Source organism: Phycodurus eques, chromosome 9, assembly GCF_024500275.1.
Source record: "Phycodurus eques isolate BA_2022a chromosome 9, UOR_Pequ_1.1, whole genome shotgun sequence".
Taxonomy (NCBI): Eukaryota; Metazoa; Chordata; class Actinopteri; order Syngnathiformes; family Syngnathidae; genus Phycodurus; species Phycodurus eques.
The window spans coordinates 5,320,565-5,337,487 of record NC_084533.1 but is presented as its reverse complement, the minus strand read 5'-3'; the positions used below and the strand labels follow the sequence as shown (position 1 = coordinate 5,337,487).

General features: G+C 43.7%; 1 protein-coding gene across 1 annotated transcript in view; it reads left to right on the top strand.

Annotated features, from left to right (window-relative positions):
• The window catches only part of uvssa (UV-stimulated scaffold protein A), a 125,937-nt gene that overhangs the window by 12,922 nt on the left and 96,092 nt on the right, over positions 1–16,923 (top strand). Inside the window, exons 3-4 of the mRNA XM_061685342.1 lie at positions 1,625–1,778; positions 13,619–13,795. Of these exons, the coding sequence (XP_061541326.1) occupies positions 1,625–1,778; positions 13,619–13,795 (331 nt within the window). The remainder of the gene's footprint in view (positions 1–1,624; positions 1,779–13,618; positions 13,796–16,923) is intronic.

Genomic DNA, 16,923 nt, shown 5'->3' with positions numbered 1-16,923 from the left:
GTCTGTTACCTTAGTGTTTATATTCTTGCAATTTATGGCACAGACAGCAACTTTGTCTCCTAAACACCACAGTGCAGTTTAGTTCTAAGTTTAATTTCTGGCTTATAGCACAGACCTGAAGTCATTCCTTCATTTTCCGTACCGCTTATCCTCACAAGCATCGCGGGTGTGCTGCAGCCTATCCCAGCTAGCTTCGGGCGAGAGGCGTGGTACACCCTGAACTGTTCGCCAGCCAAACGCAGGGCACATGTAAACAAACACATTTTTGCACTCACATTCACACCTACAGGCAATTTAGAGCCTTCAATTAACCTACCGCGGCACGGTGGATGACTGGTTAGAGTGTCAGCCTCACAGTTCTGAGGACCAGGTTTCAATCCCCGGCCCCGCCTCTGTGGAGTTTGCATGTTCTCCCTGTGCCTGCGTGGGTTTTCTCCGGGCACTCCGGTTTACGCCCACATCCCAAAAACTTGCATGACTCTAAATTGCCTGCAGGTGTGAGAGCGAATGGTTGTTTGTATGTATGTGCCCTGTGATTGATGATGATGATAGCTGGGATAGGCTCCAGCACGCCCGCGACCCTAGTGAGGAGAAGCGGCTCAGAAAATGGATGGATGGAATTAACTTACCATGCATGTTTTTGGGATGTTTGGAGGAAACCAGAGTACCCGAGTCTCAAATTTGTGAGGGCAAATCCCGACACACAATCAGCATATTTTAGAAAAACGGAAGCTAAATTTATTAAGATTGTGTAAACAGTATTAGAGGTGTAAAAAAACAAAAACAAATGGTGCTGGGCATGGCTCAAGGAAAAGGTGGAGATGAAAATTTGGTGCCACAAATTGAAGGAGCCTGGTTAGCTTTTGCAGCATGTGCTAAAGGTGTAACAGGAGCAGTGGAAAGGAAGTGCTTGTTTGCCACGAAACTGACCCCAACCGCGACGGCAGACTTTCAGCTTTTATTTGAGGGTATTTTCATCCAAATCAGGTAAACTGTGCAGAAATGACAATAGTCTGTGTTTATGCCTCTAACTTTTTAAAGCCTAGCTCCCGACATGCTAGCATTGCGTATCCTCAGGTGAAGCAAAGTTTCAGTTCTCCTGTGCTGTAACGTGACTCTGCTCGCGGATGTTATGAAGCAAATGGAATGCACGCGTAACGAAGGGAAATAGTCGAACCGAGCTGTTTTTATCGATTTCAAAAACTGTTCCATCCCGATGATCCATTCTGTATGCAGTAATCCCCTCTTCATCGCAGGGGTTACATTCCAGTCCACCCCCACAATACGTGTAATCTGCATGTTTTTATAACATGTACAGCATTTACATTTTTAAAAGGTCTTTAAAGACACTTTCAAAACAATACAAACACATTTAAACACAAATCTACTGAGGGAGGGCAAGCGCAATGAATAACACAAAAATATTGTACAGACATCCATCCATCCATCCATCCATCCATTTATTTTCCATAGCGCTTTTTTTCTTGGTGCTGTCTGTGCTACTGTATGTACCTGATTCTTGGAATTGTATAGAAATTACCATTCATATAGAGTTGCTATGGACAACTTACGTGCACCAAATCATTTTGAAATAATTGTTTTTTGTTGTTGTTATTTCCCATAGGGAGTCTAATGACTGCATCGATCATGTCTACCACTCAATAATGTCCCAGCTCAACCAAGAACATGCTGAGATCCGTCTATCGGCCTTTCAGATAGCCAGTGAGCTTTTCCCCAAATCACATCACTTCAGAACACTCCTGGTGGACAACTTCCAGGTATTAGGATAATTTTAACCATTACTTTTGTAATATGCACTCTAAAAATATGTTCTTAAGTGAAAATACTAATCATGACTGCTAATGCAGGCTGAGTTGTTTTGATGTGTCTGCTTACAGAAGAAACAAGATTAATTCTGAGGTGTACAGGGGTACAGTGCATGTTAAAATGTTACCACATTGTTTTTAAAATGCTTGTTTTTTGTGATGTAAAAACAAATGGCGCCAAGATGAATCATATCAGAACTTTGCTGCCTGTAATGTGAGCTATTACGTGAACAATTCAATTGAAAAACAAATAGAAATGTTTCAGGAAGACTGTAAAAATGAAATAATCGGAGTAATCAGTCACTTTTAAGACACGATTTACACACATGGACAAAATTGTTGGTGATATCAAGTGCGTTTTTCAATGGTGATGGCGGGGAGGCTCATATAGTTTGGGTGTGAAAATTAGGTTTGTGAACAACTGCACTGACAAGCTGCCGCCTGCAGAGGGCAGCAATGCATTAGAATTAGAGCTCAATAGGAAGAGAAGGTGAGATTAGAGACAAGGAGCGAGAGAGAGAAAATGGAGAAATAAAATGCAAGCAGTTTATACACAAAGAGAGTATTTTACACAATAGTGAGAAAAATAATATTCCTGCGATTGTCAGAAATGGCGACTGAGGAATGATGGCTGCCGCAGAGCCAATTACTTTTGTGAAAAGTGATTGAAAAGTGATTGAGCCAGGTCAGGTTACAAGGACCATTGGAGGCTACCCATCTCATCAGACGAAGAGAGGTGGGATGAATTAAACCGGAGTTTCGAGTTCGATCCGGATGAATCTAAAGGGTGGTTGCCCTCAGATTGCCTACAAGCCACCACGCTTACTAACCAGAAACCCCGGAGGATCACTGTGAAGGTAAGGACTAAATAATACTAAGCGCTAACTTGCCAAAGCTTGCGCTAACTCAGAAAATTATTGTACTTAATGTTTTCCTGCAGGATGCATTTGGGATTAGCCTTTGAAGTTGGTAACAGTGAAAAATGAAGTGAAACGGACAATGATTTTAGTCAAATGTTTTCCAGAATGAGAGTGCTTAAAAGGGGGTTTGCAATTCATGTGGCACAGCTGGAAGCAGGCATCAGCTGCAGGTGGAAATGGGCCTAGCTCAAGTTGGAGGCCAAAACAAAAAAAAGGCAAATGTAATTTTTAATTTGGATATCAACATGTACTTGAGCGGTGTAAATAAATGTTTTTCTGCGTGAAGAAAATGTGTTGATTTTGCCTTATTGTACTCTTCAGAGTCTTCCAGATTTCTTAATTTATGTTAAAATAAAAAAAAAATCTCTGCGGGGGCCCGTGGGATCCCCCCAGGACCCTCCTACAATGTTTTTTTTTTTTTTTTTTTTTTGTCACCTTTTTCATGCCTTTGGTGTCTGAAAAAGAGCACTCCCCACAGAACACGGTAGAATAAAAACATGCATTCTTTGGTAATTGTAAATATTTTTATAACTAACTGATCATGCATCTAGCATACGTTCCTACTGGACGCATGCAACCTCCTGGACCATCAAACAAAAGGAGGAGGAGTATGAAGAAAACGAGGATAATTACAGATGTGGGAGTCAGTTTGAGGGACAGAGTTCAATGGTTCCTTACTGACACCTAAAGCAGACTTGACGGACAGGTTGACGGACACTTGAACGCCAAAAGCCCACCAACAAGGAGGCGATACAGCAAGGAGGTATACGGTCTGCACATGAAAAGTCAGCGAAATGAGATAAAATTGTGGTGCAGATTTGATCGTAATGATTAAATTTAAAATATAAAAATATAATAAATTATTTTGGTATTAAAAGCCAGTTATCAGTGGTGTGTTCATGTACTGATGTTTGTGCTCATCACTAAAGTAAAAAAAAAAAAAAAAGCAATTAATGTCAGTCACTTTTCTGCTTGATGTAACTGCACAAAAAGGCTTTTTCTTTTGGTCAGAAACACAGATTTGGGTGAAATGAGCTTATATTTGGCTGCTGGTTATTAAAGAGAGGAAAAACCTACAAACATATTTTCCCTATGAAAGAATCTAATCTTTAGTGTTTCTTTCTGTGTTTACATAGCGATAATACACTATTTTGTGGGGCTTAAAAAATCAGTGAAATTAAAACGCCTGTCTGGAAACAGCTCAATGAAAGTAAAACCCACAATGGTCTGAAATAACCTGAAACTCAACTCAAAATTGAAACTCAAAATTGACAAAACTGATACCTGCTGAGATCTCTTGACAAACATTAAACAAGAATGAATGTCTTTGGAGGACACCATGGTAGATGCCACTGGTGTTCCAAAATACATTGCCACAGAATTGCAGTTTGCTAAAGAATACATAAATGTTCCACAGCATGTGTAGACAGATGAAATCAAATTAGATTTGAAGCCCTCATCCCAACTGTGGAGGGGTCATTGTGGTGTGGACTGATTTGCTGCCTCAAGGCCTGGAAATATTGCTATTATTAATGGATAATGAATCCCCAAGTTTATCATGATATTGTGCATGCAGAAGAACTTAAGACCTGTCAATTGAAGCTCAAAGAGGATGTCCATCCTTTGGACAATGACCCAAATACGTTTGTACAGCACACCAATACTACTGCGATACCTTGTCAAAAATGAAACAATACCACATATTTGTAGAACAGGTACTTCTGCGCAGTTTGGCAAATAGCGAACAATTCTCCAAAAGTGGTTGGTCATACTATTGAATGATTTATTCATTGCATTTAGTGAATAATGCTGAAGAAAACAAACTTAACCCCAAAAATCGCATGCTAAATCACAATTGTAATATTTGTTAAAAAAACAACGTAGTCCCAATCAATCAAGTGGCCTTCCCATACAGATACAAACAGCTTGCTACTAGAAGCCACCATGAAATGGGGATAGAAACAAGAGAATGCTGTGCTGATATGGTTTGCTTTGCTTAAAGGTGTTAGTAAAATGTGAATGATTGTGTTGTCTTGTAGTTTTGACCAAACAATGGGCTAGTGCTATCACGATAACAAACAAAAGAGGCTACTGTGCTCTTTTTTTTTGTAACCTTGGCCAGATCTGTGCCTTGCCACAATTCTGTCTCTGAGCTCTTCAGGCAGTTCCTTTGACCTCATGATTCTCATTTTCTCAGACATGCACTGTGAGCTGCAAGGACTTATATAGAGAGGTATGTGGCTTTCCTAATCAGAATCAGAATCTGAATCATCTTTATTTGCCAAGTATGTCCAAAACACACAAGGAATTTGTCTCCGGTAGTTGGAGCCGCTCTAGTACAACAGACAGTCAATTTACAGAACACTTTGGAGACATAAAGACATTGACAAAAAACAATTGTGCAAAAAGATGCAGAGTCCTCTAGCACTTAGAGCAGTTCGAATGACTAATATTGCAATAGTCCGGTGCAATGACCATTGTGCAAAGGGCGCTGAGACTTCAAGGAGTGTATGCGGTTTAAAGTGACGAGTAGTGCGATCATCTGGGACAATGTTGGTTGTGCAAATGTTACAGATACTCCTCAATCAGTGTGCAAATGGAGCAGATGCTACTCTGGCATGAGTGGCCAGTATATGCAAATAGTGCAGCATGGCGAGACAACTACAGTGAGTGCACGAGTAATACATAATTGGCCCCAGAGAAATGTGACAACGAACTCAAGTAAAAAAATTCCCAGCTTATTGTAATGGAATGATAGGTTAGGTGTTTAAGAAGTTGATCGCAAGAGGGAAGAAGCTGTTGGAATATCTACTAGTTCTAGTTTGCGTTGATCGGTAGCGCCTACCTGAGGGAAGGAGCTGGAAGAGCTGGTGACCGGGGTGCAGACGGTCCGAGAGGATTTTGCACGCCCTTGTCTTAGTTCTGGCAGCGTGCAAGTCCTCAATGGTGGGTAGGGGGGTACCGGCAATCCTTTCAGCAGTTTTGATTGTCCGTTGCAGTCGGAGTTTGTCCTTTTTTGTAGCAGCACCAAACCAGACTGTGATGGAAGAACACAGGACTGATTCGATGACCGCTGTGTAGAACTGTCTCAGCAGCTCCGGTGGCAGGCCGTGCTTTCTCAGAAGCCGCAGGAAGTACATCCTCTGCTGGGCCTTTTTGAGGACGGAGTTGATGTTGGTCGCCCACTTCAGGTCCTGAGAGATTGTAATTCCCAGGAACTTGAAGGTCTCGACGGTTGACACAAGGCAGCTGGACAACGTGAGGGGCAGCTGTGGCGAAGGATGCCTCCTGAAGTCCACGATCATCTCTACCGTCTTGAGCGTGTTCAGCTCCAGGTTGTGTCGGCCGCACCACAGCTCCAGCCGCTCCGCTTCCTGTCGATATGCAGACTCGTCACCGTCCTTGATGAGGCCGATGACAGTGGTGTCATCTGCAAACTTCAGGAGCTTGACAGTCGGGTTCGCTGAGGTGCAGTCGTTCGTGTAGAGAGAGAAGAGCAGCGGAGAGAGGACACAACCTTGGGGCGCCCCAGTGCTGATGCTGCGTGTGGATGAGGTGGCCTCCCCCAGCCTGACCTGCTGTGTCCTGCCCGTCAGAAAGCTGTAAATCCACTGGCAGATGGCAGGTGAGACGCTGAGCTGGAGAAGCTTGGTTGAAAGGAGTTCAGGGATGATGGTGTTGAACGCTGAGCTGAAGTCCACGAACAGGATCCTCGCTTAGGTCCCTGCACTGTCGAGGTGTTCTAGGATGAAGTGCAGTCCCATGTTGACTGCATCATCCGCAGACCTGTTCGCTTGGTAGGCAAACTGCAGGGGGTCCAGCAGGGGACCTGTGACACTCTTGAGGTGGTCCAGCACGAGACGTTCAAAGGACTTCATGACCACAGATGTCAAAGCGACAGGCCTGTAGTCATTCAGACCAGAGATTGCAGGTTTCTTGGGGACTGGAATGATGGTGGAGCGTTTGAAACAGGATGGAACTTCGCACATTTCCAAAGATCTGTTGAAGATCTGAGTGAAGACTGGAGCGAGCTGGTCCCCGCAGACTTTGAGGCAGGATGGGGACACTTTGTCCGGTCCTGCCGCTTTGTTAATCTTCTGTTGTTTGAAGATGCGTCTCACATCCTGTTCATGGATGGTTAACGCAGAAGTCAGAGGTGTGGTTGTGGTCGCGGGTGCGGCCGGGTGGGTGTGTGGAGTGAAACTGTCCTTTTCAAATCTGCAATAGAAGGTATTCAAGTCGTTGGCTAGTGTGCTATTGTTCTCAGCTTGGGGGGATCGTCGCTTGTAATTAGTCAGCGATTGGAATGCATGCCAGACTGATTTTGAGTCGTTTGCGCTAAACTGTTTTTCCAACTTTGCTGCATAGATCCTCTTTGCAATGTTAATTTCTTTAGTAAGCTGGTTTCTAGCTCGATTATACAGGGCCCTGTCCCCGCTCTGATATGCATCTTCCTTAGCTTGGCGAAGCTGCTTAAGTTTAGCAGTGAACCACGGCTTGTGGTTGTTGAATGTCCGAAATGATTTTGTTGGTACACAAACCACTTCACAGAAACTGATATAGGATGTGACAGTGTCCGTATATTCATCCAGACTGCCAGCTGAATTTTCAAAGACACTCCAGTCTGTGCAGTCTAAACAGCTTTGAAGTTCCATCTTGGCTTCATTGGTCCACTTTTTGACTGTTTTCACTGTAGGCTTCACACATTTAAGTTCTTGCTTGTACGTCGGTATTAAGTGAATTCAGCAGTGATCAGACGAGCCCAGGGCTGCATGAGGTATAGCACGGTATGCGTTTTTTACCGTAGTGTAGCAGTGGTCTAAAGTATTATTTTCCCTGGTAGGACATTCGATGTGCTGCTTGTATTTAGGGAGTTCGTGGTTGAGTTTAGCTTTGTTAAAGTCCCCGAGAATAATGAGGGGTAATAAAGTCCAATCAGTATAATCATACACAGCTGGACTCCAATGAAGGTGTAGAACCATCTCAAGGATGATCAGAAGAAATGGACAGCACTCGAGTTAAATATGAGTGTCACAGCAAAAGGTCTGAATACTTAAGGCTGAGGGATATTTCAGTTTTTCTTTTAATAAATCTGCAAAAAATTCAACAATTCCGTTTTTTTAGTCAATATGGGGTCCTGTGTGTACATTGAGAAAAAAAATGAACTTAAATTATTTTAGCAAATGCTGCAATATAATAAAGAGTGAAAAATTTAAGGGCGTCTGAATACTTTCCGTACCCACTGTATATTATATATCAAATGTGTGTGTGTGTGTTCTAACTGTTGCTCAGGCCGGGTGTTGGTTGATGCTTCGGCCTTTCAGCCTGCCGCACCGCCTTCGGTGCCACAAAGGGCGGCTGCAGGGTCGTTAGATGGGAGTCCCCCATTCACTGATGTTTCACCCTCTGCACCAGTACATCTCCCGGCGGGGAATGCTTTCCTTACTCCGCAGCCACAGTCAATAGCTTGCCTTCTCAGCCCCTACTCCCAGCTTCTTAACAGCTTTCCACAGATTTGCCCCCATCATCCCTATTGCCTTGCTGACAAAGCCTCTACTTTCGACCTCCACAGGATATATCCTGGCTTTTTAGCCAACCTCTTGGCACTCTGCTGCCAGCTTTGAGTATTTGAGATGTTTTCTCTCATGGGATGCTGTCATGCGTTCTTCACAGGGGATGGTAAGCTCTATCAAGAGGACTGATCTCTCTACCGCAGACTACAAGACAACGTCTAGTTGGAGAGTAGTTGTGATGATCTCTCTCGGGAAGACAAGCCGTCTTTTAAGATCTACCAGGATTTGCCACTCCTTACCTTGGTCTGAGGATGGTAATATCCTGAGTGGGTGCTCTGCGCAGTTTGCGCAGGCCTTGTTGTTCCCTAAGTAAGGTTTGCTGCCGTCCTACATCTTTCCAGGAGCTCTGCCACCTTGGCTACTACATGGTCCTGGCGCCATCAAAAGTGTTCTTGGCTTAATATCATGTTGCATCCTGAAAGTACATGCTGGAGGTTAGCACTGGTGGTACTGCACTGCGGACAATCGACTTCACACCTGAACCACGGAGAGGTTCTGGGTGCATAGGAGGTTGTCGTAGACTGCATTGATCAGGCAGTTTAGTCTGATCTGTGTCATCCACAGGACGTCTGTCCAGCTGATGTGCCTGTGCACTGTCGCCTCCCATTATGTCCAGGCTCCTTGACTGTCCTGGGATATGGGGCTTATGTGGAAGTGCTCCTGCCCGACCCTGGTGACATCGTCCACCACCCTGGTCTTCTGTCATCTTATGGTAGCTTTGGAGCAGAACAGTTGTGGGGTGGCCCAGCCTCGGCCAGTGCGATCTGTCAGGGTTGACCCCATTAACTCTGTATGTTGCAGGGTGGTGATGGCAATCTCCACTTCGACAGATGCTTTCCACTTGCGACCAGCGTGGATTGGAACTTTTGCGCTTCTTACCAAATCGTCCGTGGATTCCTTCATCTCCAGTACAAAATGTGCCTTCTCCTGCTTGTACCAAAGGCTGACAGATATTAAAAGGAAGCTCCAGCATGTTCCATCCAAAGAGGCCTGCCTCCGAAAAGCAGCGGGGCAAGCCCATACATTTCCTGATGTAGCTGTTGCTTGCCCGTCCATCCTGCTGACATCTGACATGTTGCTCTCACAGATCTACAATGGCCACTTCACATGCTGGGATAGTGTGTGCTGGTAGCTCCACACGTTGTGCTTCCCTGGTCGCTGGCTTCGATTAATCTTTGCCAGCCCTGAGTAAGTTGTTGTCTGGCCTGCTTTCCCATTCATCTGTGTGACAAGTCTGAGGTGTATTGCCTGCCCAGGCTTTTGAGTTTTTTTTTTCAGTGAGCTGTGGAATCAGCTCTTCTCCAGCGACAAAGGTGATTTTGTCTTGGGGTACTCCTTTCCTTAGTGATAGACTTCTTGATTTTGAGATCAGCTCGTCAAATTGCTTCAGGAGCGTGTTGTATATGGCGCCATCTGAAGGATGGTCGTGACGTCATCCATGTAACTCCTTAGTGGTGGGAGCCTCTCGCCTGATGCCAGCCTAATACCTCTGACAACCTGCCTTGCCCCTCTGACGATGACTTTGACGGCTACCACAAAAAGGATGGGGGAGATGGCACATCCCATGGCATTCTGCCCTCTAGCCCAATTGTGCAGCTTTCCAGGGCAAAACCCATGCATGTTGTTAAAGTATCTGGCAATGATATTTGATTAGTCTGAGGAACATTAAAGTCCAAGGTGAAGTCTATCAACTTGTGCAGCACTGAACCGTACGCGTTGGTTCTAACCACTCAAAGTGTTGGTCACGCTTTTCCTTCTTTGCTTGCTGCATTTGTTCCCAAATCATAAAGGAGTGTTCAATGCATCCAGGGAACTGAGGAATTCCAGCCTTCTGGCAGCTTGTGTCGATCTACTTATTCGCCATGAGGGAGTTTACCATTCTCCTGGCCAGGACAGAGAAGAATATCTTACCCTCCACATTGAGCAGGGCAATGCTTCTAAACTGGATGATGGCATTGGAGTTGTTCTCTTTTAATATGACTACACCAATGAGTCTCCACAGTATCATCACCACCTGTGAGCAGTTCAGTTCCAGTCGTGAAGTAAAGTCAAACAAGGGACACCATCTCACCCTCGGGCCAGGTGGGGACTGGCTGCATTGTGTTGCCCTGTGGGTTGGGTGTCTTGCTCGCCTGAGGGTGTGGGTGGCGGAGCGTGTGGGGCAGCGGGTGGCATTTGGTCCCTGTGGCCTCCTCTGGGTGGCTGGTTGTCGGGGTGCCTTGGTGGGGCCGGTGGACCACTCTGGGTCCCTTGGTGTGGGACGTGTCCCGTCCGCCGGGCTGCTCTTGGGTGGACTCCTGGGCCCGACCCCACCTCTCGACTAATTAGGTGGGGTCCTCAGCCTCCGCAGTGCAGGCACAGCAATTACAAGACACTTCTGTCAGTCATTGCGCATGCGAAATGGTGTCAATTCACTTGCATGTGTCCGCAGGCACACACCCCTGGGACTTTTTTGCTGGGTGTGGGGCCACTCTCTTATTGCCACAAATAACTCATGAATATGCAAATTTATTGTGTATCCCCTGAATCACACACTGCTCCAATAGATATTTATAATTTACATAGCCACTCCCACCACACTTCAGTTGTACAGCCAGGTTCACTACCCTTGTCCTGCATGCTGCCTCTCTTGTCCTGTCCTTCCTTCACAGGGTGTAGGACTACTGCCCATAAAACACTCATATCTGATGTCATTGTTCTAGATATTTAATGATTTACTTTCCTCATCTTGTATAGAGTTAGTGTTTTGTCTTTTGTTTTCTTTTCTCACTCCCCTCTTGAAACCTTGTTCAGTTTGACTGATCAACTCTGATTCTCAATAAATATATATTATAATACAACCCCACCAACATGTCCATTACTATCTGCACCAATCACAACTCTCTCTCTCTGTCTGGGAGGCTCAGAACTACTTCGTCGAGCTCCTTCCAGAATTTCTCTTTCACATACTACCCGTGGGGCACAGCCACTAATCACATTATACAAACCCAATTCCAATGAAGTTGGGACGTTGTGTTAAACATAAATAGAAACAGAAAACAATGATTTGCAAATCACGTTCAACCTATATTGAATTGAATACACTACAAAGACAAGATATTTAATGTCCCAACTGATAAACCTGATTGTTTTTAGCAAATAATCATTAACTTAGAATTTTATGGCTGCAACACGTTCCTGGGATAGGTGGCAAAAAAGACCTGAGTAAGTTGCGAAATGCTCATCAAACACCTGTTTGGAACATCCGACAGGTGAGCAGGCTAATTGGAAACAAGTGGGTGCCCTGATTGGGTATAAAAGGAGCTTCCCTGAATTGCTCAGTCATTCACAAGCAAAGATGGGGCGACGTTCACCTCTTTGTGAACAAGTGTGTGAAAAAATAGTTGAACAGTTTAAGGACAATGTTCCCCAACGTACTATTGCAAGGAATTCAGGGATTTCATCATCTACGGTCCATAATATCATCAAAAGGTTCAGAGAATCTGGAGAAATCACTCCATCTAAGCAGCAAGGCTGAAAACCAACATTGAATGCACGTGACCTTCGATCCCCCAGGCGGCACTGCATCAAAAACCGACATCAATGTGGAAAGGATATCAACACATGGGCTCAGGAACACTTCAGAAAACCAATGTCAGTAAATACAGTTCGGCGCTACATCCGTAAGTGCAACTTGAAACTCTACGATGCACAGCAAAAGCCATTTATCAACAACACCCAGAAACGCCGCCGGCTTCTCTAGGCCCGAGCTCATCTAAGATGGACTGATGACGTCTTTTTCATGGACGCCCCTGCTTATTTCAGCAAGACAATGTCAAACCACATTCTGCACGTGTTACAACAGCGTGGCTTCGTAGTAAAAGAGTGTGGGTACTATACTGGCCTGCCTGCAGTCCAGACCGTCTCCCATTGAAAATGTGTGGCGCATTATGAAGCATCAAATATGACAACAGAGACCCCTGACTGTTCAACAGCTGAAGCTGTACATCAAACAAGAATGGGAAAGAATTCCACCTACAAAGCTTCAACAATTAGTGTCATCAGTTCTCAAACGTTTATTGAATGTTGTTAAAAGAAAAGGCGATGTAACACAGTGGTAAACATGACCCTGTCCCAGCTATTTTGGAACGTGTTGCAGCCATAAAATTCTAAGTTAATTATTATTTACTAAAAACAATAAAGTTGATGAGGTTGCTGGGGCATTTGATTCAGATGCCTCCCGGGCGCCTCCCTGGTGAGGTGTTCTGGGCACGTCCCACCCGGAAGAGACCCCGGGGACGACCCAGGACACGCTGGAGAGACTACATCCTTCGGCTGGCCTGGGAACGCCTCGGGATCTCCCCGGAAGAGCTGGATGAAGTGGCTGGGGAGAGGGAAGTCTGGGTGTCCCTGCTAAAGCTACTGCCCCCTCGCGGGCGACCCGACCTCGGATAAGCGGTAGAAAATGGATGGATGGATGAATAAAGTTGATCAGTTTGAACATGAAATATCTTGTCTTTGTAGTGTATTCAATTGAATATAGGTTGAACATGATTTTCAAATCATTGTATTCTGTTTTTATTTGTTTAACACAGCGTCCCAACTTTATTGGAATTGGGGCTGTACTAGGAAACCACAGCGACATCTTAAAAACTCCACTGTGACACAGTAAAACTGTTCCGGCGTAAGAGGGATACAGATCCTCCTCTATGCTTGACCTAACAGCCGAACACGACAAGAAAAAAGAAAAAACTGGAAAAGTTATGGAAATTGAAATGCCATTTTCCATGACCTTGAAAAGTTATGGGAAAAGGAAATTTTCTATAAAGTTTTGGAAAAGTCATGGGAATATTGTGTGGATAATATTTGAGATGTGTAAAACATAAAATGGTGTAACGTGATTAAAATTATATTGCACACAAAAGTGCGACATATTTGTAGTTTTGTCGGCTCATGGCTTTGTCCACTCAACCTCTGTGTCTTTCGTGACATACTGTTTGCCAGCTGTGGTTGAGGATACTGCACAGCAATCCTCAGAAGTGTTAGAGCTGCTTTGGGAGCTAAAAATTGCAAATAAGAATGGCACTATGCTGCTTAATCACATTAAAAATAAAAATAGATATTCCAGTTTTCGTATGCTTAAAGGATTCTCCCTGCAAGATTGCGTGCATCGGTTGCCTGACTTTTTTTTGTCACAACACACACCCTTGAAAGTTAGTAGTGTTTACTGAGTAGTAAGTAGTCCACAACTATCACAATAATGTCTAATGTAGACTATGTTCTTCTAATCGTATTTTGATGTGTCCTTCCTCTCTGGTAGGAGTTCTTGGAGTTGACAGTAGAGACAAACTTTGAGCGGCCCATTCCCCCTCCTAAACTAACAGCCAGGAAACTTCGGTCACTTGCTGTCCAGACTATCCAGTCCTGGCAATCCTTTTATGGGTCAGCGTATAAGAAGTTGGAACTGGGCTATCACTTTCTCAAACAGTTTAAAAAGGTGAGAAATATGATGCATCTTCTCATTACAAATGAAATAACATTTACACAACATCTACAGTAATTTATGTGCTTAAATGTGGAGTATTTTTAATCTTACAAATACATAGGCACACTATAGTCCTTTTTATCCCAACGACTAATCAGTAGGGATACACGATAACTGCTTTTTTCCCCACCGATATGATAACAGATAACTTGCTGCTTCTCCACGCCGATACCGATATCGTTTTAATGGATTATATTAGGAGTCTTCAACTATTTCCACGCCAAGGACTCCCAAACTGATGGAAAGCAGGAGCAAGCACCCCCTGTATGTGTATTGTATATAATTGTTTTATAGCAAACTAGTTGTTTAATATAGTCTTTTTATTCATATAAAATATAATTACAATTAAAATAGTATTATACAAATATCACATCATTTATCATATATCATATATATACGTGTAATGTAATATAATCAAAATAAAACGATGCCTTTTTATTGTCACATTACAAGTACAATATGACTGAGTTGCTATGTATCAATGTATTTTGTAATTTTGCAATCAATACTGTTGTCACATCTTCGTTAAAATACATCCATACTTGATGAGGTTAATGTTTGCTGATTTAAAAAAAAAATAAAATAAATAAAATGTTGCTTTCATAGTGCAAACTGTTAAAACGATTGAGGTAAAATTGTCAGGGTGAGATATCTTCTTTAATGATGGTTAGGTTTACCAGCAATGTAAAGAGCATCTTCCCGCTCATAGACAGTCTTTGATGTGTTATACTCTCGGTAGAAGTCAAACTAATTGTCGACTCGTCTCAGTAAAAGTGAACTCTGAAAACGGCTCATAACACATAGAATTATGCTCTAAACGTTTCAGCCTTGGGAACCGTTCATCTTTTTACTATATCTATCTGATCTTTGTATCAACACAAGAGAGACCTCCGTAAAAACGAAAAGAACGCCTTGTGGTCGGAGCTTTCTTAATGAGTTCGCTGGCTGTCTAGCTTCACATACTGTAGTTGTGTGTCTTGAGGACAGCACAACTATAGTATTGAAAAGTCCGTGAACTTCTCTTTTTCTTCTCAAACTTGATGCACAGGTTCAAATGTTCAAGTTTTTAAAAAATTGAAACAATATATAATGGGTGATCATGATAATGTTTATATTAAAACATTTGAATTAGTGCCTGAGCAAAGAGTGGTGGGGACGGGGGGTGTTGCTCCAGAGCAAGCCGGCAGATGAGTGCCATTTGTGGATACGAACCCGTGGTGGCCCCGTCGCGTTTTTTTTTTTTTTGATGTTGTTTGCATTTGTAGATGATCTAATTTATTATCCAGTGAGTGAACGTTGCAAAGGTAGATGTGTAGGAGGGGTGTTCTCCAGGGGTTAGCGTTGACCTTAGCTATAAGCTCACCGTGACAACTGGGCTTCTGCATGCAGCCAAACCACCCTTGCTCGCTCCTATGTCTGCTTGAGCTTAAAGTCCGCTGCTGCGAGAGCTGCAAAGTCACTGGATGCTTGTAATTTCAGCAAGTGCTGGCGATCATAGGCTATTTTACTGGGGATATTGACTATTTATTGTGTTGTACGCAAAGAATTTCGATGAAAATACTCATGACCTTCCCAAGCCCTATAATATGCATTAACAAAACAACCCTACAGTCATCCAGAAATTCACACCTCAGGTTTAAGAAAATCCTTCATAAGCAGGTTGTAAATGAGTCATGCAACAAAGTTAGACTGATGAATATGAGTAATGGTCATCATTTGAATCGTCATTGTCATCCAAGCAGTCGAATTGAGGGAAACGGTCAGGAAAACGTTCATCCAAGCAGTCGAATTGAGGGAAACTGTCAGGAAAACGTTCATCAGCGACTGAATAGTGAAATCGTGAATACTGGCTATGACGCCTGTATCGCCAGTGTTGTCAGGAATGTGTAACAGGTTCAAGAGAGTACAAACACCGCCCTTAGAAGCCAATAGTAGATCAAGTGTCAGGTGGTTTTGGAGGGCTACTTTACGAATTACATTATTTTCCACACGTGATGCCTCAAGAATGGTCAGGGTAGTGTTAACAAAACTAGAAAAGCGATAACTTAAGAGTTTCATATCATAACATCAATTTTCCCACCCCAATTTGAGGAAATAGAGCCTTGGTACCTGTTCTCCAATACTTGCGATTGGTGGGGACATATGTGCCCCAAACTGGATCGTGTTCTTTAAATTGGGCCTGACTGCGACGATGGGAACGGGGTGTAGCAGAGATACTGTATGACTGGTCTGTCAAAGCAATAGACCTCAAAAGGCAACCTGCCCAACCGATCCGGTGCTGACATATAGGGAAGACGGGTCGTATCAAGAAGATCTTGGGTATTGTTCAAAGAGGAATTAGAGACAAAGGTTGTGCATGGTCCAGATATAGATTTGCAATAAGATTTTGGCAGCTCCCCAACGTACACAAGCCTGGCCAAATAGGGTCTTGTTCATAGCAACACAGCATAATTTCCCTCCGGGGCGAATGTGAACTGGGCCAAACAAAGGCGCCACACCCGAATTATGAGTGCGTTTAAAACCATCAAAAGCTTGTGTCACACTGATGTAGGGGAGAGGAGAACCTGTTTCAGCAAAGACTGTTTGATGAAGGTATTGTGGACTGACAAAAGAAACTAAGGTCCGAGGAAAGAGTGATGATGCATTAGAAAGTGGGGAAGGCACAATGTGGGTTTGCGGCAGCATGCAGGATGAAAGAACAAACATAACAGTTAGAACGATATTGAGAGCGTGCCACATGAAGGGCATACAGAAACGAAACATTCATGCTGTAGGAGGTGCAATTAGCAGAAGTAGTGGCGATCGTATGGAACCAAAGAAGCTCGTTATAGTTGTCACGTCTCGTAAGGTACAAAATTGTGTCAACTGTCAAAGTGGACGCATCAATACACAATTTGATCATGGTAACCATGGCGATTAATGCCAAACCGCCAAGCAGACCCTCGGAAGATGTCATCGTCGTCGTCTTTTCTTCTGCTGAGTTACGCAAGTGTGCGCGTGTGTGTTATTAGTTCAACCTTTACGGTCATCTGTCGTAGAAGGTGAGGGAAGTGGAGGAGTCGTGACCATAGGCGGTGCTG